The sequence below is a fragment of the Cyphellophora europaea genome (genome assembly GCF_000365145.1).
Source record: "Cyphellophora europaea CBS 101466 unplaced genomic scaffold supercont1.15, whole genome shotgun sequence".
NCBI classification, from domain to species: Eukaryota; Fungi; Ascomycota; class Eurotiomycetes; order Chaetothyriales; family Cyphellophoraceae; genus Cyphellophora; species Cyphellophora europaea.
The window spans coordinates 119,849-143,801 of NW_008481803.1; the positions used below are offsets into that span (position 1 = coordinate 119,849).

The window sequence follows — 23,953 nt, forward strand, 5'->3', positions numbered from 1 at the left end:
TACATATTAAGCACAGGGAAGACAGAGTGTCTAAGGAGATAAACATATCTATATCCTAGAAGGAACATTTTGAAAAACTATAGCTTAGATTAGAGTAACCAAGCAAGGAGGTTAAGGTAAAAGATAAAAGACCTGATAAGACAATATAGAGTAGGAAGTTCTTGTGTGCTAATATAGATTACAGAGACTTTATAGAGCTATATAAACATTACTACACTATTGACCCTATAGTGCCTCACCTAGCTATCTCCTACTGTTAGGCAAGGGGGATACTCTAGGAAGGAGGGCTCTATAGAGATAAAGATTACATGTTCCAGGAATATCAGCACATTTACCTACTAAAAAATAAGAGAAGGGGAGGCTGTTAAGGCAAACCTCTCCTCTAATAAAGCCTCAGCTTTATACACTTAGTAGAAATACTAACTAACATTTAGTTTTAACTAGATATATCTAAGGAAACTATATAAGGATAATAGTTAATAGTAGAGCTAATATTAATTATATGGGTATAAGGGCGGCCTACTAACTAAAAAACCACTAGTATAATAAAGAATAACCTTATTAATTAGATATAGCTAATAGTAACCTAATAAAATAAGACTAAGGATAGGTTAAAAGAGAACTACAGGACATCTAACTTCAAATTCAAGGATATAAAGAAAATATTACACTGGATATTATTAATATAAAATATGATATAATATTAGGAATAGAATAGCTAGTATAGCACAATCTAGTAATCAACTAGAAAAAGAGAACACTTGAATTTCTGAATTATAGTCACGGACAATAAATAGGGGCCTAATTAGCCTTAAAGGTTCCCTTTGTAAAGGTACTACAGCGCAGATTCTTCAGCCTTGGCCGCCACCTTGGGCGCACCCTCGCGCCGCTCTAGCCCACCCCCGGCACACCCGGAGCACCCTGTGCGCCCACCGTCGCCCACCCGGTCACCACCCAGCCACCGTGGCGCGAGGGTTCGGGACCCCTGAAATGGCTGTGTCGATGCTCATGCCTGATGAAGATGTGGCGTGGCCGGTCCCGATGCGGTAAGACCACGAAAACGGCAGGAGTCGACATCAAGACCACCCATTTGGACTGGTCCTTAGCCAACACCACAGAAGCGGAGGGGTCCCTACAGTGAGACCACGAAAATGGGAAGGTCCGACATCATGCTGCGGTGGCCATTATGGGCCATTTCTGCACTGTAGGAACGCCGGGTTCCTGCGGCTCACTCGCTGACAGCATGAAGCAGTGGCCCATAAAGAAAGTACGGTACATGACCTACTGTCGACCACACATGTTCTGTGCAGTGAGCGTGCCACAGACTACTGTGTCAGCGGCCTGTCAAGCCAGGTGTGCCTCGAAACCCGACGACTTCGATGGATTCCTGCGAATAGCATGGTCGGTTCGCTCAACGTCACGCAGTACTGGATCTGCCAGGTCAAACCATGGCGGACAAAGTCTTCAGGCGTCGTGGAGGGCCATCAGGCGATTGCGAGGAGAGGGTCGGAACTACCGATCGTGGTCATCGTGCCCGGCTCAGCTGCTGAGTCCCTGTGACCATACGGGGGCCGTGGTGAATCGGACTCTGCGGTGGCCACGGTTGCCATCTCTCAATCGACGTGATTGCATGGCAGCCGCAGACCGTGTACAGGGGTCCTTGTGGGTGCCTCAGATACTTCTAGGCTTGGTCGAGCGTGCGTCTGCCAAGAATACTCTCAGTCACTGCTCCAGTCTGGACACTTACCTTTCCCATTTTGCCGTGTGCTTTTTTCGACCTTTCAGCAACTGGACTCGTTCAGTCTCCAGATCACGAGGTCAAGATGAAAGAGACGACGGTGGCCAGGCGGCGAGCACGGCAAGCTCGCCTGCGCGAGGAGCGCAACTTCCACATCTGGGCTGCAACTGCCACCGCAGACCTCGTCCAGAAGCCCGTCCGGCCATTGACCAGTGCAGCGTACGATCGCATGTTGCAGGAATGGGATCTGTCCGTGGTGAGACCAGCGCCTGGCCGAGTTGCCCACTGACCAGTGTGCCAGGTTCGCGTCGGAATTTGACGGCAACGCCTCGCCACTAGACGTGACAACGCTGAAGACGTTCCTGAAGTGGTACGCGGATGGAAGGAAAGGGCGCTTGCCCGCTTGTTCCTCAGATACGGGTAAGATCCCGCGTATCACGCAGGACTCCATGTACACCTGCTGGAAGAGCTTCATGTCGGCGTGGCATCGGCGTACGGGAGACGTCTTCTCCAAGAGCATTCAGAACACCATCGAGACGGTCAGTATCGGACGTCCCCCGCCTAGCGAATGAGTCGTTGACCGTGGCATAGTTGAGTTATGGAGGAGACAACAACTGGTTGAACCTCCGCACCGCGCGTCGGCCCACGCGTAACTTCACCCTGACAGACTTCCTGGCCTGTGTTCGGCAGCTGTGGTAGAATGACTGGTATGACTTTCGCTGCGAGGCATATTGGGTCGGACTGCATCTGATGATCCTGTTGCACACCGGGACGTCGGCTCGATCGGCTGAATATGTGATGAACCTGCGATACCGCGTCAGTGGTCTCCCCTGGAATGGCCGAGGTGCACTGTGCTGACCGTTTAGGATACGCTTCTGCACCAAGTTTGGTTGGAGGACTGTTCACAGCCGCAGCTGGTAATTGACCTGTGTCGCAATCACACCAAAGGACTCGCCAACTTACCTCGCCAACAGTTGGTGCTTCTCGACCGTACATGCACGGCAAGATTGCTGACGATCCCAGGCCAGAACACCTCCTCTATGAGTTGGTAAATTTGCCATTCTACTGCAACACCATCGCATTCTACATGGCGGGGCTCCTGGCTGTACAAGGGCTGCGCAACTTTGACAGCTGGTCCGACATCTGTGCGGTGACCCAGCCTGCAGAGCGCAATTTCCTCTGCTTGGAATACACTGAGGATATGCTGGACCGACATGTCTTCGCCCGATACAGCGCAACGTCCAGCGGTCAGACCAAACCAGCGACCTCGCTCGTTGAGGCTCTCGGACTTCTCGGACAGCGAACGGGTTTTCGCGACCGGCCAACACCTGGCGCCATCCGCCGGGAGGCACTCTTGCAAGTGGATCGTAAGTCAGCAAATGCCGTCGCGAGAAGGCCCGTCACTAACGTTTGTAGGCCATGGCTATTCCATCAACGAGCGGATGCGGCATGCGGATCATCGGAATGCCAACACATACGGTGGCTACTACCAGAATGCCATTTCCACCGTCGATGGACAGGCAACGTATTTTGGACTCGAGCATCGACAACTGCCCGTGTTGCACGAACTCTTCCGCGGCTTCTCCATTCGTCGCGACTACCAGTTTCGACCAGAAGTACCCTTGCGGCTGCAAGATCAAATGGTCGACACTAGACTAGCACCTCAGGACGATACTGGCACGGTTGATCGGCAGGCGCGCCAAAAGATCTATGGCGATCGTCGTCAGCAGCGAGAGTCCCTGCTTCGCACCGACCGACAAGATGGAATCAAAGAAGCAAGCACATCGCACGGCTGTGCTTACGAGTCCAACTTTCAACAAGCTCGACGTTTGATGCCGGAGCGAGATCGACTGGCTAAGAGCCTCTTTCAGACGGGATCCTTGAGAGATGCCGAGGGTATTCAGCTGATGAATGATTTGGTGGCAATATACTCCTCTCGGAACTCCGACACGTATTGCGTCGAGCTCAATAAGTCGCCCTCTCGTTGTGATACTTGCGGCGCAACTCGCGCCGAGATTGAGAACCAGGAGTGGTGGCGCCACGTCTACCACTGTCGCAAGCACAGATCCGAGAATATTGGTGGCTATTCTGACTTCTGCTTTCTGTGTTTCTTGTGGATCGATCATGTGGATGCGTGGCAAGAGCATACCAGACAGCACAGTCAGAATATGCCTCTCAAATGTAGCTTGGCCATGTTCCGCGGCACAGTTCTACGGCCGGCATGGTGTCCGGACTGCATAGGCAAGAATGGAACGCCTGGTGGAGGGCCCAAAGGGTTGAAACAGTTTCTCAACGTCACCGCTTGGAAAGCTCACGTGGACGAGCATATCCATGGATTGCGACCCGGACAGTACAAGTGTGCCCACCCGCGCTGCACGCATCTGCTGGGCTTCTCGTCAATGGTCGAATTTCTCGCCCATCGGTCTGATATCCATCTCATTCCTCCGCCGGATGCTACGACCAAAGGCGCAATTGGAAGAGTCAAGAACAAGCATACCGGTGCTGCGGTCAATGAGGCAAGCTACGCTGCGAGACGCACCCAGCTCAGCCGTAGCAGGGCATCTTCGCGCAGTTCAGCTTGCGCAGCCTCCGAAGAAAGTTCCACGCCATCAATCAATGACTCATCTTCTGAACCAGCATCGCCACGTCCAGGTCGAGAAGAACAGGTCTTGACGGAAGAAGGTGATAGTAATGGCGATCACGGAGAGGCCGGTGCTGCCTTGGCGGTACATGCTACGTCTCCAGCAACACCGGACAGACTTGCATCTTCATCGCCATCGGAGTCGTCATCATCTTTGCACGGAAAGCCTCAATTGCCTGAGTCCGAAGAAAAGCGATATCGACGCCAGGTGGGCTTGCCGGGGCAGCTGTCCAGAAATGCCAAATCCAGACCTACGACCATTGAAGTCGTCATCCCAGCCAGGCCGCAGGGTTGGAACAATGTGCCTTTGTTGTGCTCCGTTGAAAGGTCCGACGATCGAGGAGGCGAGCACACCACCCGCAAGCAATTCTCCGCAAGCAAGGACTCAGATGAGCCCCAGGCAGGTGATGTTGTGCGCCTCTTGAATCGGTCCACTCACTCCTCACGGCGTACGAGGAAGTCGAGGAAGACACATATCGATATGGCAACAACTCCAAGCGGTAGGAGCCGGAAACTTACAGAGGCCTCTGAAGCTTTCGTCCGAAGGAGGAACGCCATTTCTGAAATGCATGCTCGTATTCAAGAACGTCGCAAGTCGCACTTGAAGAGACCTGCAGTATCGTCTAGGTAGATCGCTGTCACTATCGTGTATACTATATCGTGACAATTGCCCCGTATAGGTAGAATTGTCCTTAGCATGAAATCGATGGATTTGGGGGTCTTTGTTCATAGATTCGCCACAGCGTCGTCGATGGTGGCCTTGTGGTTGAGTATTTTGTTATCCAGTCAGGTCGCCAGAGCGAATGATTTTACTGTATGATTATCTCACAACACATCAATCCCGCCCAGTAAAATAGTGAAGATGATAATCACTCGGCGCTGTATCAAGGTCTGCGGTAGAAAAAGCTGGCCTTTGAGGGCGCCCTCTCTGACCCCGACACACCACAACAGTCTATGGGTGATTCCATTGACAAATCGACAAGGATGTTTGTGTTTCAGGATATGCGACCGGATGTCGACCATTTCTACAAACACCTCGCAAAATGATGGGAGATACAGATCACGTGAAGGAACAGTGGGTGGAAGTTTGTATTGTGATTGGTTCATCAGACGGGTGGCAACAAGTGCCTCCCACAGTATTGCGAGGTATACAGAAGGTGGTCTGCCAACGGTCGCACGATCTGAAACACATGGCAGCAGGATGATTGGCTGACATGTTCACCCACGAGTTCTCATGGTGTTTTCAGGGTTAGAGAGGCTCCCCTCTTGCTTGGTAATTTTCAACCTCAATTTCTATAGTCTGAAGTTTTACAGTCAGGACTATCGTCCCGCTGCGACTTTTGGTGCTGTCTCACACTAGACTCAACGCACGATACAACAGGCTGTCAATGTCGTTGATTGAGTTGATTTGCCGTCCCCCTTGCGGGTAAGCATGGCCCCAAGTCTTTCGCCCCAGTGTTGGCCTGAAACATTACTATTCAATTGAACATCGTGAACAATGGCAAGCGCGTTCTGATCACCAAATGTCGCGCACAACTCTACCTCAAGCATGAAAGCGTTAGCCCAGTGGGTAACTTCTTGCTCTTGAAGGATAGCCACCGCACCCATCATACTGCACAACGCGAGCCTGGACGTGAGAGAGGTGTTCTCCCCGCGCGGCCACAAGCGACACTAGCACTGGGCTCCTGCTATTCATCCTGCAGCCCTCTCGCCGCAGCAGGACATGGTCGGCGACTACACTGCCTACGGCGTATCGCCTTCGACCATACTGTTCGATCCGTATTTGTCCGGTACCGAGAGCGATGAAAGCTGGGTCGATTACGAGAGCAGCTCGTCCGCCCTTCCGCGCCCAAATCGAGATACCATGAGCCGGGCCCCTACTTCTGAGGTTTATGACGATGACAACCTGTTCAGCCATTTTCTTCCCTCGCCTTCGCCCTCCCCAGTCCCCTTCATCAGATGACAAACTTGAGCCAGTCGAACAGCACAACTCCGGCGGCTTTTCGACCTTGCCAGCCTTGTATGAGCTCCAGGTTGGTTTCGGCGAGCGCTGCCAGTGTCGTGCACGAGGAGTCACCAGGATAGCGATGCCATGTCTATATCGTGCAACGGATGAGGCCGCGCGTTAGCCCGCCGAAAGTCACTTTCCGCCCAAGGGTTGCGAACCGCGACCGAAATGAGGATCAAACGATCACTGCGTCAAGAAAGGGAGGAAAGAAAAGCGCAGGAGGTAATGATCATAGCGCTAGACGAAACAAGGTTAAGAGACGATGAAGACAAGGCGTAGGTCATGAACGCGGGCAATGTTGCTATATGAAATAAGGAGCGGTAGAAATGCGGGAAAATCTAGTTCCAGGCACCAACGACATCGCCATCCTAGCGTAGCCAAAAATATCTTTTCAACCTTCTTTTCCATGGGGTCTTAAGCCCGCTGTCGCCTGCACACCCAGGTTGGAAAATCTCAGACTGGCCAATCTGGCGATGGGCTAACTGATTCTGAGGATCCGAGGCTGGCTCTTGAGTTCTGCTGCTTCGGGGCGCGACCCGGCCACTGAGTGAGAGCCCGCCCGCTGATTCCTGAGTTGCGGACGACAAGGTCATTAGGGATAATCCACCGTCAATACTGGTGCCGATGCCGCTGTCTAATATAGCATCTTCAGTTTGTTCTGTTTGCAATTGCGACGGCGGCAGCAGTTCCGCTTTTGAACCGTCCTTTTTGCTCCAGAGAGGCTGGCACGCAGCCTTTCCGAAGACCACGGCGCCGGCCAGGCTATCTTTCATGGAACCTGGGTTGAACTTAGTCCCAAATATTGGTGTTTGCAGGCCTTGTACCCGGTCGCAAGGCTGGGCAGTTGTGCATCCATTGCAGTGCTCAAAGAGCTGGTGGCCACGGTGCCAGTAGATGCCATTGCATAGTTCCATAGGTTCATGGTGTCTCTCTTGTCCGTCGAATCGTTCTCTCAGCTGCAATAGATGAGTGACGCTGGTAGTGAGATAGTCGAGGCCTTTGGGCACTGTATTCCAATGTTCACATAGCCTGTTGCTGCCAGTAGAAGGAACGATGAGCTGTCCGAAACCGATCCCGAACAAGGTAATAGCATCGATTGCCCTGGCAAAGTCTAGCCACGCACGTCCGTGTGCGCCAAGAGGCATTGTGCGTCGAGTCATTTCTTCGGCCGAATGCACAATGTCGGCGAAGTCGAAACCCTCGATATACTTCCGGATTGACGTTGGCAGTTCGACCCCAGTGGGTGGCTTGGAGAGCGAGAATATCTGGTTAAGAATTCTCCAGTTATCTTTGACCACGTCCTGGAAACATATCGTTCTGTGCTTCACCACTGTCTTTGTTTCGCAAGCCCCGTTGATGATCGTTCGTTCTTCGGTCGTTCCAAGATACTCTCGGTCGACTTCCAACATACGATTGGCCTCGTCTAGTAAGGCCCTTTGACAGCCACTTCTAGCAGCCGAGGGATCCGGTGGACGGTACTTTTGTAGGTCAACGCCCTCAAAGATGTCAAGTGAGAGCTGGGCGCGCGAAAGGTGAAGGAGAGTGCTTGCGCCGTCCGTTAGCCATGCTTGGCGGTCGCGTGCATCGTAGAAGATCACGTTTGTGCCAGCCGCACAGCCTACCATCTTCCTGTAGCAGCTCCCGGGGTCGATATGCAGAGATTCGTCTTTCTTCCCCTTCCCCACCGTGAACCCGAAAGTCACAAACTTACCGCCGCTGATCGAGGCCTTTTCTAAGACATATCCGGCTCCACATGGATCGAGCTTCGAGCTCTTTATGTTGTTGAATGCAGTGCTGTTGCTTCCTAGGTTATCATATCATTAGCATGTAACACGACTTTGGGACTCCAGGGGGACGTACCGAACAGAATCTCAGCATGCGTCGTCCACCCTACGAAGTGGCGACCAACTTCGAGTGCGGACTCGTCCAAACGATCACTGCGCAACCTTTTTGAACAGACTTCATCGGCTCGACTGAACATCATGCACTCATCCTGCCCACTATATAAGTAGTGCCATTGAATCGTGTCTTCGGACCTGCCAACCGGCACAAACATCGATTGCATCCCATCAATGACTAGGCCGTTGTTGTACATGGTCACATGGTCTGCATGTCCAAGCTCCAACATCAGCTGCAAGGAAATTTCAAGACCCTGCTCATTCTGATTTCGACGTCTTGTGGGATATCCCTGCGCAATTACTGCATTTCGGAACAGTGCGTGCCAGCAACATGCGTTACCTGTATGAGTCGCTGTTTCCTCCAGGTTCTTGAGGCTGTAAGTGATCACAATATGCGGTTCAAGGATATTGAGAGACAGGGTATGGACAGAACACAGCCCAAGTTGCTCGGTTGCCGAATTTTCACGACAGGCAGCCCCGAGCCAAGCAAGCTCTTCGGCCGCTTCTGCAACAGCATGGATGAGTCCATCGCACTTGACACGAAGGTAATCTCCATGATGAGAGATCTCGACTCGCGTACTATTGGAAAGCTCCGCTGGGTCGTGTTAGCAAGCACGGGTGTACAGACTCTGCTCTGTATGATGCCGGGAATGAAAGGCAGGGACGACCATCAGTGGAAGGGCTCGGAGAGAAACTTACCTGAAAGTGGCGGAATAGATTCGGAAGGGCTGAGCAACTGATTTTGCACGTAGTCTCGCACAGCAAGTAGTAGATCCTCTCCAGCAATAGGCCATACTTGCCGGACATACTCCAAGCACGTTGTTGCTTGTACTTCGTCCTCGGAGCCAGTGATTGTGATCACGTTGCACAGGTCCGCCTTTGTCGGGATCTCAAACTGATCCAGCAGAAACCGAGCTGGGTCCCAGGCGATATAGCATTCGATCTTTGCCCGGGAGAAGTAGTGCCTGCCTGTGAGTCCGAGTGCATTGTAGGTTTCCGAGCGTACTTTCTCCATGACACTGTCCGACGAGCTTGTCAGCTTCAGGGCCGTCTTGGCTTTCTCGAGCAGCTGTCGAATTGCTTTACTGTCTTCGATAAGGCTACGCGCATCGGCTAGATACGGAACGATAAAATCTTCGCGTATCTCTCCACCAAGCTCGTTTTCGACATCAAGTATGTCTTGAGCCTCGGGCTCTCCGCTAGGGTCAGAAGTCCAAAGGAATTCAATCTTCTCGTTGACAGTCGGTAAATCCTCCCGATTCGGTCGAATTGCATCTGATGCGCTTGCATCGGTCAGATGATCCATTTGGACGCTAAGGCTATCTTTGAAGGAACGGAGGATATTGCTTAAAATAACATGTCAGTGTATAGGGTCGCGGGAACATCTCATAGATTGAGAATGGACGGAGATTCTGGTGACTTACGGTCGATTTAAGCGCATAAATGCTGCCGTTGATCGCTGCAAGAGAACATCGCTGTGAGATGTCTCTGCCTTTAACTCGGCTGAGAAATTCGATAGCAGGGTCGGCATTGCTCCAAGCAATGTTCTTATGTCGTCGTCCGGACCTTTAAGGTAGGTGAGTAGTTCGCTTGTTAGTAAGGTAGCAAATGAATCGATCAGGGCAGCTTTGGTGTTGGGCGGGAGTGACTGCGCTGCGACCACTGACTCGGTCACTGACAGTATTGAGGCTGCATCATCCATCTCCTTCGGATTAGGTATGTTGCCAGCGGCGTCCTCAAGAGTCATAGTGGCGTAACCAGATGTACTACATGACTGAGGCCTAATCCAGCTAGTATGGAGCAAAAACATCGCCTTATTCTTAAGCGTTTGCTGGAAACAGTTGTAGGCGTTGTCGTTGCATCTACGCTACCAGAGATTTATAGGATGATCATACATGCCTGGTTGCTTTAAGTCTTCCTCGCGTCAGGCCAAGCGGATCACACGTATTCCCTCTTGGCATTCCGCTGCGGCCCAGGTTTCATACATACTTTCTTCTCAGGGCTACCACCCTCATCCTCACTGCCTCCTGCATGCTTTCGTGACTGACTGGCACTACTAGAAATCGGTGTGGAGGCAGCAGTGGCGGGTTTTAGAAGCTTGGGCGCACTTAGCTTCCCCAGCCAATGTTGGTAGCTGTCCGCTGTTATGCCTGCGCCATAGTCTCGACTTCTCTTTGCCATCTGGCAATATTGTTCGGTCGTCATTGCATCATGAAAGCTTCGATCCTGATGTATCTTCACGATACGCGGGAATCGGAGGCTCTCGAATCGAGAGTTTGGCAGTCGATCAAACCCGGCACCAACCACTTCCACTACGAGAGGACGCATAAGGATCGCTGCTGGAGGTGGTTGGTCTGTAAGCTCCGTCTGGATCTCGGGAGAGACAGCCTCATCGACGGGCCCAATGTAGTGTGCCTTTCCATATCGGTTGAGGAAGCGCATGTCGTCAGCGGAGACGGCAGGTTGAGACACTGTCGCGACGATCCGAAAGATGGGAGATGGCCGTTGAGTGTTGTCCACCTGCCTCATGTCGACACATGCAAGGTAAAACTTTGTCCACCACTCGTATCGAGTCACATTCGTGCCGCAATGCGCCCCACCCACCGCAACCAAGTCAGCAGAGTCTCCCAAGCCAGGGATAAAGTCCTTCTTCAGTTTCACCTGGCAATGCTGATGTTCGTTAAGTGACACATAGGGGTCGCCACAACGCTTCAGCACCAGTCCCTCCCAGTGACGCGAGATGGCGTATGCCAGTCGCTGGGTGAGAACAACTGTGGCGTCACTCTTGCGAAAATCAATTATCACTTGCTCTCCCAACACCGCATGTCCCGGAATGGGACGTAGCAGATCTCTCAGCCGCTGTCGACGGTGCTCATATGACTCGAATACGCAATCGGTGTCGTCCAACAGGAGAATATCAAAGAAGACAACCATCAAGTGCTCTTCGGGGAGAGGCGGTGAATCACGGGCACAGCCCAGCCGACGCCCTGCCCTCCTGACGTAGCGACGGATCTTGTAGAAGGGCACGATGTCTTGTTGAGCATCATTCCACACCAACAGTTCGCCGACTAGTACACAGCTTTGCTTCACCTTGCAGCTCGGGAACCCAATGCCAAGAGATCTAATGACGGTGGGAATCAGTGCTCCGCGGTCGACCGTTGAGTCACGGCCGCTCTTTGAAAAGATGGTGACCTCAGTCGCGCCTGTATCCAGCAATTGAACGTGGATCTAGCAGTACTCTCCGTCATACTTGCGCTCCACACTGACTCGATGCCGACCGAGAAGCTGACCGCAATGTTAGATGCTTCGTGCTTTTGCAAAGGCGGGTCGACGGATTAAGACACCTGCCTGGGGTCGGGCCGCATTCGAGTGCCGGTAAGTCGAATTTCTCGATCCATCATTTGAATTGGGAGCGTCAAGGAGCTTCAAAACACTGCCGAACGAGTCATGGATGCGAAGAGCCCTCCAAACCTCCGGATGGACGAGCTTTATTGTCGGTTCTTCCGGAATTTGTGCACGGCCCAGATCTCCCAGGATCAACCGGAACATCCACTCTGCTTCTAGACCACACATGCGTCGAAGGGTATTGATGAGGTTCGAGGATGCGTCAAGATTCTCCCCAGCCTTCAAGAGACGGATCTCCAGCGAAGAGAAGGAGCAAGTGGACGCCAGGTGATCAAGTGTCTCGTTCACCTCCTCTACCGTTAGCGGACCGCATGAGTGCATTATCTCGCCTCCCTCTTCTACCATGATTCGCACCGCGGTGGCAAAGTCAGGCTCGGCATGTCTGGGCTGTAAGTTTCGCAGTTTATTAGCGCGACCAGCACCAAGTCCCCAGGCTCGGATCGCAATTTCAGTCAGTCGCTTCTCACGCAAGCCGTACACCCGATCCGGTCGCCGGTCTGGGAACAGGCACGACAAGAGAGCCAGCATGCCCGAGTGGTTAGACATGAGATCGGTTGCATGCCGTTCAAACCAGCCTTTAGCGGCTCCCCAGCGGCCCTCTTCGTCTGGCTCGGTGACCAAGTGCTGCCACAAAGCACATACGGTTTGAAACAGCAAGGGCATGTTCCAGTCCTGGATCTAGGCCCGCACGGTGTCAGAATCGGCGGTTGATGAAGTTTTGAAGGCGAGATCACTCGTCAGGCGGATGCCACTCTTTTATGCACGTACTCAGGCAACTACTCTGCTCAATGCAAGCCGTGCTGCCCCTGCTGATCATCGCCGCCTGAAGCTAATTCGCGGCCGTAGTCTAAGTTGAGATCACGGTCGTCTGGCACAAAGACGCCAAAGATTGACTCAACGTCTTATTGGAGCTATGAGGACTACAAGCATCGCATGGTTACATGATAGCTTTGTAGCGACGTACCGGCTAAGCCAATGCTTGACTGGTAGGCGTCCTTGGCGTGGCTGCAGGATTCCGAGGCAAAGGGAAGGATCTTTCTGGAGCTAGATTACTATACAAATGAATGGCGAGTTCGGCCTCATTCTTGCGATGCGCAACAAGCCGTTAGAGCAAACTTGCGGAGTCAGAAGTACAGTACAGTACTCTTCATAAATGCTGATTGGCCAATTAAATCCCAACTCAACTCACCCACTGTTCGTCGAGGCTACCTGCAATGACTGTGCAATCCCTCCTAACTTAGGTATGCGGTTTTCTGTGGGCTGCTATGGAACAGGCCGCCGCATCACCTCAAAGTATATAGATCTACTAAGTCTTCCCATTGTATTCCCTCTTGTCGCCAGCTCGAGAGGCATGGTCTTTGTCTAGGCCAGATCAGTGACCTCGCCTTTATGTATCCTGATTTGTAAGAACTTACTTGATGCTACTGCCGCAGCTTTGATCCGTTGTTATAGCTTTAGATGAATGAGCTGTGATCCACATATAGTAACTATTAGAAGGAGGATGAGCAGAACTTTTAAGACAATACTAATTAAATTTAGAAACAAATATAGAAATTGAAGTACTTCAGCCATAGCTGAAGCTGTACAATTTGTTAGGAAGCAGTTGTAGCCAGGGCAATTGTCGACCTTTATGTCAAGGCAGTCCTATGCTAAGGTTGTCAAGAATCACATAGACCAAGGCGAGGAGTGAGCCTTAACTTACCAAGTATAACGATATTAACTGCGTCCTGATGCCATGTTTAAGGCGCCTATATGATCAAGATCCACTGTCTGGATAGCTTTCAATGATAGAAAGCGCATGCAGCACACTTGATCGTCTGCAACATTACAAGAGCTGTGTTCAGATGGTGCTGTTGTGATCCAAAGTTATAAACGCTGCCCAGCTAATGCCAAGATTGTAAGTTTCCTAGAAGATAGAGATTACCTATTGCACTTTTGTTCACACTCTTTTGCGCCTAATAAAGCCCTCACCTCTAGTATAGTATGCTTTAATTAGTAGATCAAATTTACAGTAGGATCTTAAACACTTCACCAATTCAGTTATACCTAGGACCTAAGAAGGTGCTGCTTCATCATATACCTCTAATATAAGCCTTTCTAGACAATCAAGCAGATTCTACAATTCAGCCTTGGGTGGAAGAATGTCCTGGATAACCTTGCCAAGGTTATGTTCACTTAAACCACTACCATGATAACCCAAGAGTAGACCCTACATTTATATTCCTAACAACAGACTAGAAGATAGATATATATGCCTACAATAGGCCCTACTCTAAGCCCTATAGTATAGGGGCTTATATTGTTATAATTGTTACTATAGCTTTCAGTAGGTCTGTATACCTACACACTTATATATAATAAGCTATATCTTATTATATAGGAGCTACACTACTTACACTTCATTCTAGTCTCCATGAATATTAGTAGGACAGCTGTATACTAGCTAAGAAGGCAGCTATATGCCTGATAGAAGCTACATCTTATTATAGATTCTTGACATATAAGAGAGTTAATCTCTCACTAACCTACCTACTAGAAACACACTCGCCTCTTCTCTTGTTCTTATCTACTCTCTGGTTAAGCCTCACTACATGCTGAGACCTCTCAGCGGTCCATATCTAATGCTTAGGGAACGAGGGTTGCGTTCAATTCATTGGATGCTACAATTATGGGGAGCAGCTGAATATTGACTGGTGTCAAAAGTGATGCAAGTGTGAAGGGCAAGGTCTCTGGTGTCTAGACTTTACCCCATGCTCTGGCATATCTGTCAACGCAACAGAAATTTGCGCAGATCCATATCAATGGTCTTGCGGTTGCGTATCTGTGGACACTGGACTGGTGTTCTAGTGCGATGGGAAACATCCGTGCAAGACATGCGTAGATTTCGAGTGCGTTTACACAGCCAGGAAGACTAGGGATGGCAGGAATCAGTGCGTTACACGTGGCAGCTCTATCCTTGCCATCAGGAGCTGACCTAATTAGCCTCCTTCGAAAAACGGAGATATTAGAAGAGGGTCTTCGCCGCCTTTATAATGCAACGGTCGAACATCAGTGCTTTCCGGGTGACCTGCTCGAGACAGAAGAGGATGAAGTGTCGACAACTGACATCCTCGAAGCCCTTGAACTAGTGCAACGTCACAAGAAGAGATTGCCAGGTCGCCACTCCCAGAATCCTCTGTCAGTAGCCGCTCCTCTTTCTGAGTCGATAGGCTCCGAGCCCCAAGGCCGGCATCGCCTATCTAGGAACCTTTTTAAGGCCAGCACCGCAACTTGTCAGTCGCAGGCCATGGCCCCCACCAAGGATATCTCGCGAAGCGCATCACCTATGGTTGCCGGTGACATGTGCACTCAGTTCTTCGCGGTGGTAGGACATTCACAACGCATATCGATGCCCCAACCATCTCTGCTTGCCGATTCGACGCAGTCACAGGCTAGAACAAGTGAAAACGCCTTCTTCGACTTCGACCGGTATAACCAAGCCAAGATGGCCTCCATGATGCAATTGCAACAGGAGACGCAAGGGTGCAAGCTCAGCAGCCCTGCTAACATCCTTAGCATCCCCGCCGACCAAAACGCTGGGCCTATCCCCGACAATCAACTGCACATCAACCCAGCCTCTTCTTCCAATCCGCTTACTATAAACCTTGATCCCAGCGACTGCTTTGAGGACGGTATCCCCGCCAACTTGTTCGGTTTTCCACCCCCATCAACAACACCGCAATGACTCTACCAAAGTCCAGCTTTCGCAATCTACCTCAAGACCACCTGAGAGAAAACCCTTCTGTACGATGCGGCAGCCCCGGCACCCTGGAATCCTTCTAGCCGTCGATTATTGTTAGTTGGACCCCTCTGCCGTCAATATGCAAAACATCCACATTCCCCGGTTAAGAGTCGTTTCCGTGATCTCCGGGCCCTGTCAGATCGGCGCAGCCGCACGGCAGAACTTCCGCCTAGAAAAATGACGATGATTAAGTCAGAGCAAGAGTCGCCCTTTAAAAACGCTCGTTCCCTTACAAAGTGTCTGAATAGAGGTCAACTCAGTTGTTCCCAGCTCTTCTGGATGGCCTTGAGACGTGCTTTGTCACTTTTGCGGCCGTTAGCGCACTCCGCGCTGCGCATGTTGCCTGGACATTTGGCCCGCAACTCCCGACAGCGATCGCAAGCATGGCTAGTGCGAACGAGCGCAGGGACGTCGATGTGTCGTTAAGGCAGAGAAACGCCAAATATATCTGCCCGCCAACCAAGAGTCTACAGCTGCGATATACTGCCCGTGGGACGAGTGAGGCCATGGTAGCCAAATGTGAAAGTGAATAGGACAAAGGCCTCAAGAGAGACATATAGAGGCTGAGCCCAGCAGTCAAGAACGTCTCGCCGCGCCTGACTATATTTCAGACATGGTCCGACGGCGTCTTTATGGTTACGCTCATACGTATCGACGTGATTAGGATGGGATGACTTACGTGGCCTTTCCAATCTCAAGATCTTTCCGTGTTCTCGAATAGTCTGATGACAGCCAAATTTACACCCTGAAATTCGTTGGAAGGGCTCCTCGCTCACGCCCTCATCCGTCTCGTCAATCTTCGCGACCCTCAATGTCGCCAACTACGTCGAGACCACTCAGCGTTACAGCACTGGCTACCGTACCTAGTTCTGCCGCGAACAACCCCAACCCCACCGCCGTGGACCCCGAATCATAGCCTAGCTCGATAACCCGCAAGAAGAGCTTCCCAAGTTTTCTGCAAGCGGAGCGGAAGCATTGGTGAAGCCATTAAATATGTCGCAACGAAGACGAAAAGCTCGGCCGGATCACAGCAGCTTCCACCTCAGCAGCGCGACATTTCTTTACCGACGCCCGTTTCACATGCTCCGACACTCAACACACCTTATGTGAAATACGTTCTGTTAAGTTATGAAGTTCCCAACATCTCCTCTTCCTTCACCGAGTGCTAGGAGTTACGATTGTTTGCTTACAATTGTCACCGCCCATGTTCGAAAAGCATATGATGCAGGTGGTTGCGAATCGTCGATCTGTGGCCAGGTGGCGGGGATCCTTTTGTTCTTCCGGATACCCTTTCCGGCCGAGGCCAACCAGTATCACTCCAGCTACTTAAGTCTTGAGTACGTCAAGATGGGTTTCCGAACTTTATTCCTCTTCAAACTCCCCCCGATTCCAACCCTCCTACGACTTCAGCTACAGACCTACACACCTACACGTAGCAAAGCTATGGCTGTTGCACAGTCCTCCATTCCAGCCAGGTGTAAGGCAGACTTCTGTATTCACCCTGTGAGTGGGCAACTAATCTCAGGTCAACGGAGAAAGACAGTGACTGACCCAGCGGAGCTAGATCGGGACTGTATCCCCATCAATTTCCACTTATATCGACAAAATTGAGACCCTCGTGAAGGAGAGCGGCCTGCAGTATACGGTTCACGATACCGGCACGACGATCGGTGGGTTTTCTTATCATTCTAAGGCAGCTCCGTACGACAGACAACTCACTGAATTTCAGAAGGGAGCTGGACGGATGTAATGAACTTGATTGGCAGAGCTCATGCTGAGATGCACGATCAAGGCGTGCAGAGAGCTCATTCCGATGTCAGAATCACGTCGAGGTCGGTTTGATCGCCCATCAGATGATATGTTAGTGGCTGACTGCTGCCAGGACAGACAAAGGCTGAGCGCTTTCCGAAGGGTCGTTGGGCTCAGTCAACGGGAAAGAGAGGGACGCCAAGCGCAAAAGTGCGAAGGTGTCGAGGAGCGTACCGATAATTCGGAGAAACGCTAATCTCTAAAGTTCTGCATCCGTGCCACGCTTTGGGCAACAGCTCGGGCGTCTTCTCGATCGCATGGGCAGAGAAAACGCACCCGCACCTATTCCGTACGCTGCTACTCGAAGACCCTCGCATCATCACGCTGTTCTACCCGACCCTGCCGCCAAGACCGCTGGACGCACTGAAATTTCTCATGAAACACCCGATCTCATTCTTCCCTGTGTCATACTACGGTGCCACGACTATTGGGCCCGCGATGGCGTGCGCGCAGCAGTACGACGACCCGGAACGCACAGTCAACATTTTCGGCAAGGGCGTGTTGGCCGCGCGGTTCTGGAAGAGGTCCACTGATGATAATCCGCAGAGGAAGCAACAGATGAAGGACAATGCAGCATGGTTGCACAATTTTTTCCGCTCTGGAGCTATGCCCGCGTTTCCACCAGAAGAGGCCGCGAAAATTAAGGTGCCGACTCTGGTGTCGACGGGGACGGACGGACCGTGAGTCAACAGTGTATTGATGCAGAGTTGTTTCGGGTTCTGGGCACCGAGCAGAAAAAAAGGGTGTGGATTCAAGGGGCCGGCCATCTCATGCTTGAAGATGAGCCTGCAACGGTTGCTGAGGCTGTGAAGAAGTTCGTTGGTGCTCGAAAGTAAACGGAAACATCGCATCCCATTCCCTGGATGATAGAAGCTCAATGGAGCATGAGACACCGCCAGATCTGTGAAACGATTCAAACGAATTTTGGAGAAACGAAGCTGAAGCCTGAGAATAGTTACGCCTACGAAGAGTAATGCAGTGGCGGAACGCTCAGGATCCATTGGAGCTGATGCACTACATTCTTGGCTGCCCATCGCTCGAATTTCGCCTGTGAGAGTGGTGGCTCCATGTTCCCTGTAGGAATGACTAATTTCTCACTATGTAACCTAGGTATCCGAACCAGATAACATTTCCGCAAGAACATCTCGATAGAACATCTACAAACTTTTGCCTTTGGGAAAGTCCAGAAATCCAGGTATCCGAGGTAGTCAGCATATTCAGAAGTGTTATCTCCTCGTACACACTAGGACGTACAGTATTGTCACGTTATGCTGACCCTGAGCCGAACTACATTTCATTCATCGTGATATCCTTGGACGGCTCGTACGTCGAGAACAGCATTCCGTCCGGGACCTTAATCCACTGCCCAGTCTCAGGATGAAGCAAGGTGTCTTTGCTCTCACCCCAGGCCTGCCGAATCATCTCAGCATGCTTTCCGCTTCGTGGTTCAATAATGCTCTGGAACGGAGCCGGAAGAACGAATAAACCCTGCGTGAGGTCGTTGATGTCTGGTGTGATTGGCTTGCCATGTCCATCGACGGCCTTGGTGAAGCTGAATGCCCAGAGCATCCGCGCCATGGCGAGGAACAGTGATCGCTCAGCGATGTGCATGCCCTGACATAAACGTCGACCGGCGCCGAAAACGAATGATCGCGTCATTAGCTTTTGTGGGTCGGAAGTCGTGGCGGATTCAAAGAGACTGAGTTCGTCGTCCTTGAAGCGGTCTGGATCGAATTTTCGAGGGTCTGGAAAGTTTTCCGCGTTCATATGAATTGTCCTATGATGATGCAAGTCAGTCTTTGTGATCTTCAGCACTCCTGGAATGCTGTCTTACCAGACGTTCATGATCACGCTAGCTCCCTCGGGAATCTTGTAGCCCATATACTCGTCGTCTCTGATTAGTGAATGGGGCACTCCAAGTATGTTCGTTGGCATCCATCTTAGACTCTCTTTAACGCAACCACGGATGTAGGGCATGTTCGACGCGTCTTCCATCGTAGGCATTCGTCCATTGCCGACGATCCTATCGATTTCTTCCTGTGCTTTCTTTTGTACCTCGGGAAAGACTGTCATGGCTTGAACGAAGCCAATCAGGGTAGCAGCAGTGGTGTCGGATCCGGCTTCCAACAAGGACCCACTCGTATATCCAGCCAGGTCGTCGGAGAATCCCTCTTTCTCTTGCGCCTTCATTAGATCGACACAGAAACAGGGCTAACGAGTGACTAAATTAATCGATGTACCTTGCGCGGATTGTTGTGATCACTCACCATAACAGTCCCGTTTCGAATTCCTGTCTTGGCCTTGAGCCAGTGACCCATATACAATTGTTTCTCCTTCTTGTGTAGTCTCTGGGCATGACGATAGTTCGGGACGAGGTAGCTGGGAAGACGTTGCAGAGCAGGAAATAGATCAAGGATCTGGGCTGCTGCACTTCCGGCGACTTCACCCCAATGCTCGAATCCCTGGGAAGCTGTTAGCTAGTCGAGGACAGTGGTCAGCCCTGACCAAAAGTACATGAACTTGCTCTGAACAACTGTTGCAACTTAGGATCGTTAATACTCAAGGTTCGGAAACCGAAGACCATTTGGGTCGTGAGAGAATTGGTGTAGCGCCTGATGTGGTTCGCAAACTCGGCCGGCTGATCGAGCAGGCCTTGAAGCATGAACTTGTTCTCAAGGTCTTGATAAGGCACGTACGTTACTGCGGCCTTGATGTTCAGGATATTGTGGATCATCTTATGGATCATTCGCCATGTGGAGCCGTATTTCTGCGCATGACTTTTAGCTGCTTGTCATCTATTCCTGTAGCAAGGGAGGTACGAACCATCAACAGTATTCTGAGCCCACCACTGGCTAGATCCATACCGATGAACATGTCGGGACGTGATGAATAGATGTTACTTCTTCTGTCCAACAGATCCTTTACTGCTGTATCCGAGGACAGTACGATGAAGGTCTTCGTTCCCAGCATAAGCGAGTAGATTGGACTTTTCCTTGGTCAGCCGATGGTGTCTGATGTTACTCCAATCTCCTCAGCCTTACCCGTATTCTTGCGCCCATTTCTGGAACTGTAGATGAGCATCTCTGGCTGGGACCTGGTACACATGTCAGATGGTCTTCGCAATAAGAGTATCAATGTCCTCACCAAGTGTAGATTACCTAGGATAGGTATCGTTGGAGGACCTGGTGGCAGCCCTGAGGCCCTTTTACCGATTCGGAGCAGTCTTCTCAAGCCCAGTAGTACGGTAATCGCCAAGGCTACCACGAGAACTGATCGTGTCACCGCCATAACGATGGTGCGATGGACTCCGGTGACAGCGCCGCTGTAGAGGGTAGCGTTTCATGCCTGGCTTGGTCAACGAACAGGTCTTATATATACCACGGTTACGGTCATCAGGAACCTGGAGTCCCCGCGTTTCGGATGTGGGATACGTAACTGAACACCACGAAATTAGGGCGAAATCACTCCAGCCATTCATATCTCAGATTATGCAACGTGATTGGCTATTTCTCCATCCAGCCTTATCGCTGGCTTGAGAAACCGTTATGGGATAACCTAGCCCTGTCTAGCAACGTCGACCCATATACACAGTACATGGCTTTGAACCAATGAGAGAAAGTGTCGAGGCTCAGTGTATCGTGTGCCGGCGGAATTTCATACATAAGACCTCGGTGCTTTTTCACTGTTGACCTTCACACACTGGGACAGTACAGTGCCACCGGCAGCAGTTGTACTTACCTCCAACACCCCTTGTGCCGACCTCGCGCTTGTACGACTCGGCCGACGACGGGGGTGTGATGATCCTGACGACACCAGATCTGCCGCAAGAATTACAGCAGCATTGGACGTGCAAAAATCCTGATAGTCGCAGACTACATAGGTCTAGGAAAAAGCTTGATGAGTATTCTCGATTACACTATGTCAGCTCCTGTTTTGTGTTATGAAGTAATGCTTATTGTTCTTTCAGGCCAAGGTTCGACAACTCTGCGAGAAATTCTGAGGACGCACAACGATTCGTCCTCGCGAACTTGGAGGGCCGTGGTCAACGCCGTGGCCTTCTCGCGCAAAGGGTCGTGGCTGCCGTCACTTCCCATGATAAGATAGTGCGGCTGCGGGACGCCGGTACAAGGGCGGAAGTGCCGATGCTGGCAAGATACGAAAGCGGTCGAGATTGCTCAGCTTTTCTTGTGTTACTGATCGACTGCATGAAGCGGTTGGCTAAGCATCTCCCGTAGTGTCTTGGCCCTGAACACAACTAACTCAACCAGAAACAGTAAATGATGATTCTGAGGTCAGCCAGCATGCTTGTGTTCAGGAAGGTTGATAAGGTCGTCACTTCGGACTGCCACAAACCAGGGCTGCTACCCAGTCTCTCCAGCTCTAACATTCTAGAGAAGTCACTCTCAAGGTCGCCGTAGCGTCTGAGGACTAATGCGCTGTTGCGAAACCGCGTGCGTCCCGGGGTTGTGGTGGGTGATTCACCGGGTGTGGACAATTGCGATTCGATCACAGGTGGGACACGCGGCGTTTGTCCCTCCCGCAGGCGTGGTACAATCCCCTGCGGCACGCTGCTTCGCAAATCGGCCGGCTGGGGAGAGAACAGCCCTGAGAAGAGGCTGAGTTCTGTCTCCTCCATATTACGTTGGCGGCATAATCGAAATACCTGAGGCTGATGCACGAGAAGAGGTGGTCACCGACCACAGCCAGGGGACCCACCTTCCATGACCTTCTCCAGGTGACCGTCATCAATGCATCCTTTCCAACCGTCTGCATCCTCATTGCGCTCTAGTCGCGGTACATACTGGACAGAGCTCTCCCGGACGAAGACCCGATTGTAGGATTTTGCTTCCTCCTGTCCAGCAGGGGCAACTGCACCTGCGTTCCACTCAGGCTGCTCATGCTCGGTGCTGCCAGCACTCCAGTGATGCGAACTGAATGTGCTTTTCCCTTCTATACGGTCGCATATCAGCAATGGGGTTCGTTGGCAGTCTCGCTGCGGCCCGGGAGGATCACGACATTCTCCGAAGGAGAGCTCTCGCGACAACACACGGGCACTGGCAATTTGTTCCAGACAGACGGCTCTATAAAGCGTGAGTTCATGAAGCCTTAAAGTACTACGGGAATCGGGCTTGAAATTGAGCATGACGCAGATGTAAGGAAGATGCAAATTGTCACCGCCTAGTTCTTTGCTCAAATTTTGCAGGCGGAAGTGGGCGCTAGGATGAACCCCGCCAGCGTGGAGACGAGAGCAAGGAGAGCGCTGAGTAAGATGAATTCCGCCAATCAGGTTCGTTATCAAGCGCAAACAAATCTTGTCACAGAGCCTATCTGGAGGCTTCTTTGTGGTACTTTGCGCCGGATGTCTGAGTCCCCTGCAGACGATTGCTGGAGTAGCGAGTCTGTCCACCAAGAGGTATGTCAGACACGAATACTTAAATACTCTAGCTATTCTATCTCAAACGACCATGCTAGGCTGACAATTACGATGAAATCCCCGTGTGAGGCCACGCAGTAACGACTCAGTCAATGGTGCAACTGATCCACCGAACGCGCAGATGCATCAAGATGTCAGCTGGCAATGAAATGTAACAATGCGTGCTGTTTTGACTTGTCTCACCGCATCTTCGCGATCATGGCGGGCAACCAGAGTCGCGTGTGGCCCCGGCGTTCAGTTTGACGTGTGCCACTGAATGACCTGTCATATCTCGGCAGAGCACAAACCACTTTGACGTCTGTGCTGGTGGCCACAACCTGTGCCAGGCGCTTTCGTCGTTGCACATACGATTCGAATATGCAATCGACATTATCAAGCAGCAAACAATCGAAGAACACGATCATCAGATGCTCCTCAGGCAGAGGAGGTGAGTCGCGTGCGCAGCCAAGACGACGACCAGCCCGTGGAACATACCGGCGGATTTTGTAGAAGGGCATGATGTCCCGTCACGCATCATTCCAGACCACCAGCTCACCAAGCAGTACACATCCCGTGCTGAGTTGGCAGTCCTGGTTTCTGATGTTAAGACACCGATGGATTGTAGGGATTAGTGCTATACGGTCTGCTGTCGAGTCCCGTCCACTCTTGGAGAAGATCTTTATATCTGTTTCCCCTGCCGGCAGGAGGCTAACATGGATCTGACAGTATTCTCAATCATACTTTTGCTCGACACAGACCAGTTGTCGCCCGAGCAGTTGACGACAAGGCTGGATGCTTCGGGCTTTTTCAAAAGTCGGACGGCGGATGGGAGTGCCCAACTGTGGTCGCCATTCCGACCTATGCTGGTGTGGCAGACCTGACTCTCCGTCTCTATGTGGAGTCATTATCAGCGCCACAGCGTCAGGGAGACCATCATGTACTTGGAGAGCGGCCTGGAGAGCAGGATAGAGTAGATTCATCACCAACTCTTCAGGCAATTGGACTTAACCAAGATTGCCCAAAATCAATCGGCACATCCACTCTGCTTCCAAGCCACTCATCCGTTGCAGCATGTTGATGAGCCTCTGGTGTGTGCTGTAATCTTCATGTTGAAACGAGGCTCGAATCTTTGGCGACAAGAAAGGGCAGCCAGATGCCAGATGATCCAGCATATGATCGACCTCTTCTAATGTGGGTGGACCACGCACGTGTGAAACTTCGCCTCCCTCCTCCACTAGTTCTCGGACAGTAGCAGCGAAG

At 51.4% G+C, this 23,953-nt stretch overlaps 6 protein-coding genes across 6 annotated transcripts; 2 read left to right on the forward strand and 4 right to left on the reverse strand.

Moving 5' to 3' along the window:
• Positions 1–2,732: 2,732 nt before the first annotated feature.
• HMPREF1541_10866 (uncharacterized protein) lies at positions 2,733–5,010 on the forward strand (the record flags this gene model as incomplete). The annotated part of the gene is made up of 2 exons (XM_008715535.1): positions 2,733–3,105; positions 3,155–5,010. 2 exons carry the CDS (start codon positions 2,733–2,735, stop codon positions 5,008–5,010), a joined length of 2,229 nt encoding a protein of 742 aa, XP_008713757.1.
• Positions 5,011–6,755: 1,745 nt separating this feature from the next.
• HMPREF1541_10867 (uncharacterized protein) lies at positions 6,756–9,591 on the reverse strand (the record flags this gene model as incomplete). The annotated part of the gene is made up of 3 exons (XM_008715536.1): positions 6,756–8,191; positions 8,248–8,880; positions 8,985–9,591. 3 exons carry the CDS (start codon positions 9,589–9,591, stop codon positions 6,756–6,758), a joined length of 2,676 nt encoding a protein of 891 aa, XP_008713758.1.
• Positions 9,592–10,223: 632 nt separating this feature from the next.
• HMPREF1541_10868 (uncharacterized protein) lies at positions 10,224–12,353 on the reverse strand (the record flags this gene model as incomplete). The annotated part of the gene is made up of 2 exons (XM_008715537.1): positions 10,224–11,488; positions 11,618–12,353. 2 exons carry the CDS (start codon positions 12,351–12,353, stop codon positions 10,224–10,226), a joined length of 2,001 nt encoding a protein of 666 aa, XP_008713759.1.
• A 4,465-nt stretch (positions 12,354–16,818) lies between these two features.
• HMPREF1541_10869 (uncharacterized protein) lies at positions 16,819–17,964 on the forward strand (the record flags this gene model as incomplete). The annotated part of the gene is made up of 5 exons (XM_008715538.1): positions 16,819–16,974; positions 17,036–17,141; positions 17,201–17,286; positions 17,354–17,438; positions 17,486–17,964. The coding sequence occupies 5 exons, from the start codon at positions 16,819–16,821 to the stop codon at positions 17,962–17,964; spliced, it is 912 nt and encodes a 303-aa protein (XP_008713760.1).
• A 603-nt stretch (positions 17,965–18,567) lies between these two features.
• On the reverse strand, positions 18,568–20,568 carry HMPREF1541_10870 (uncharacterized protein; the record flags this gene model as incomplete). Its single annotated transcript, XM_008715539.1, has 7 exons — positions 18,568–19,057; positions 19,115–19,491; positions 19,548–19,750; positions 19,801–20,047; positions 20,104–20,266; positions 20,322–20,374; positions 20,425–20,568. The coding sequence occupies 7 exons, from the start codon at positions 20,566–20,568 to the stop codon at positions 18,568–18,570; spliced, it is 1,677 nt and encodes a 558-aa protein (XP_008713761.1).
• Positions 20,569–23,424: 2,856 nt separating this feature from the next.
• On the reverse strand, positions 23,425–23,673 carry HMPREF1541_10871 (uncharacterized protein; the record flags this gene model as incomplete). Its single annotated transcript, XM_008715540.1, has 1 exon — positions 23,425–23,673. One exon carries the CDS (start codon positions 23,671–23,673, stop codon positions 23,425–23,427), a length of 249 nt encoding a protein of 82 aa, XP_008713762.1.
• Between the last annotated feature and the right edge of the window lie 280 nt (positions 23,674–23,953).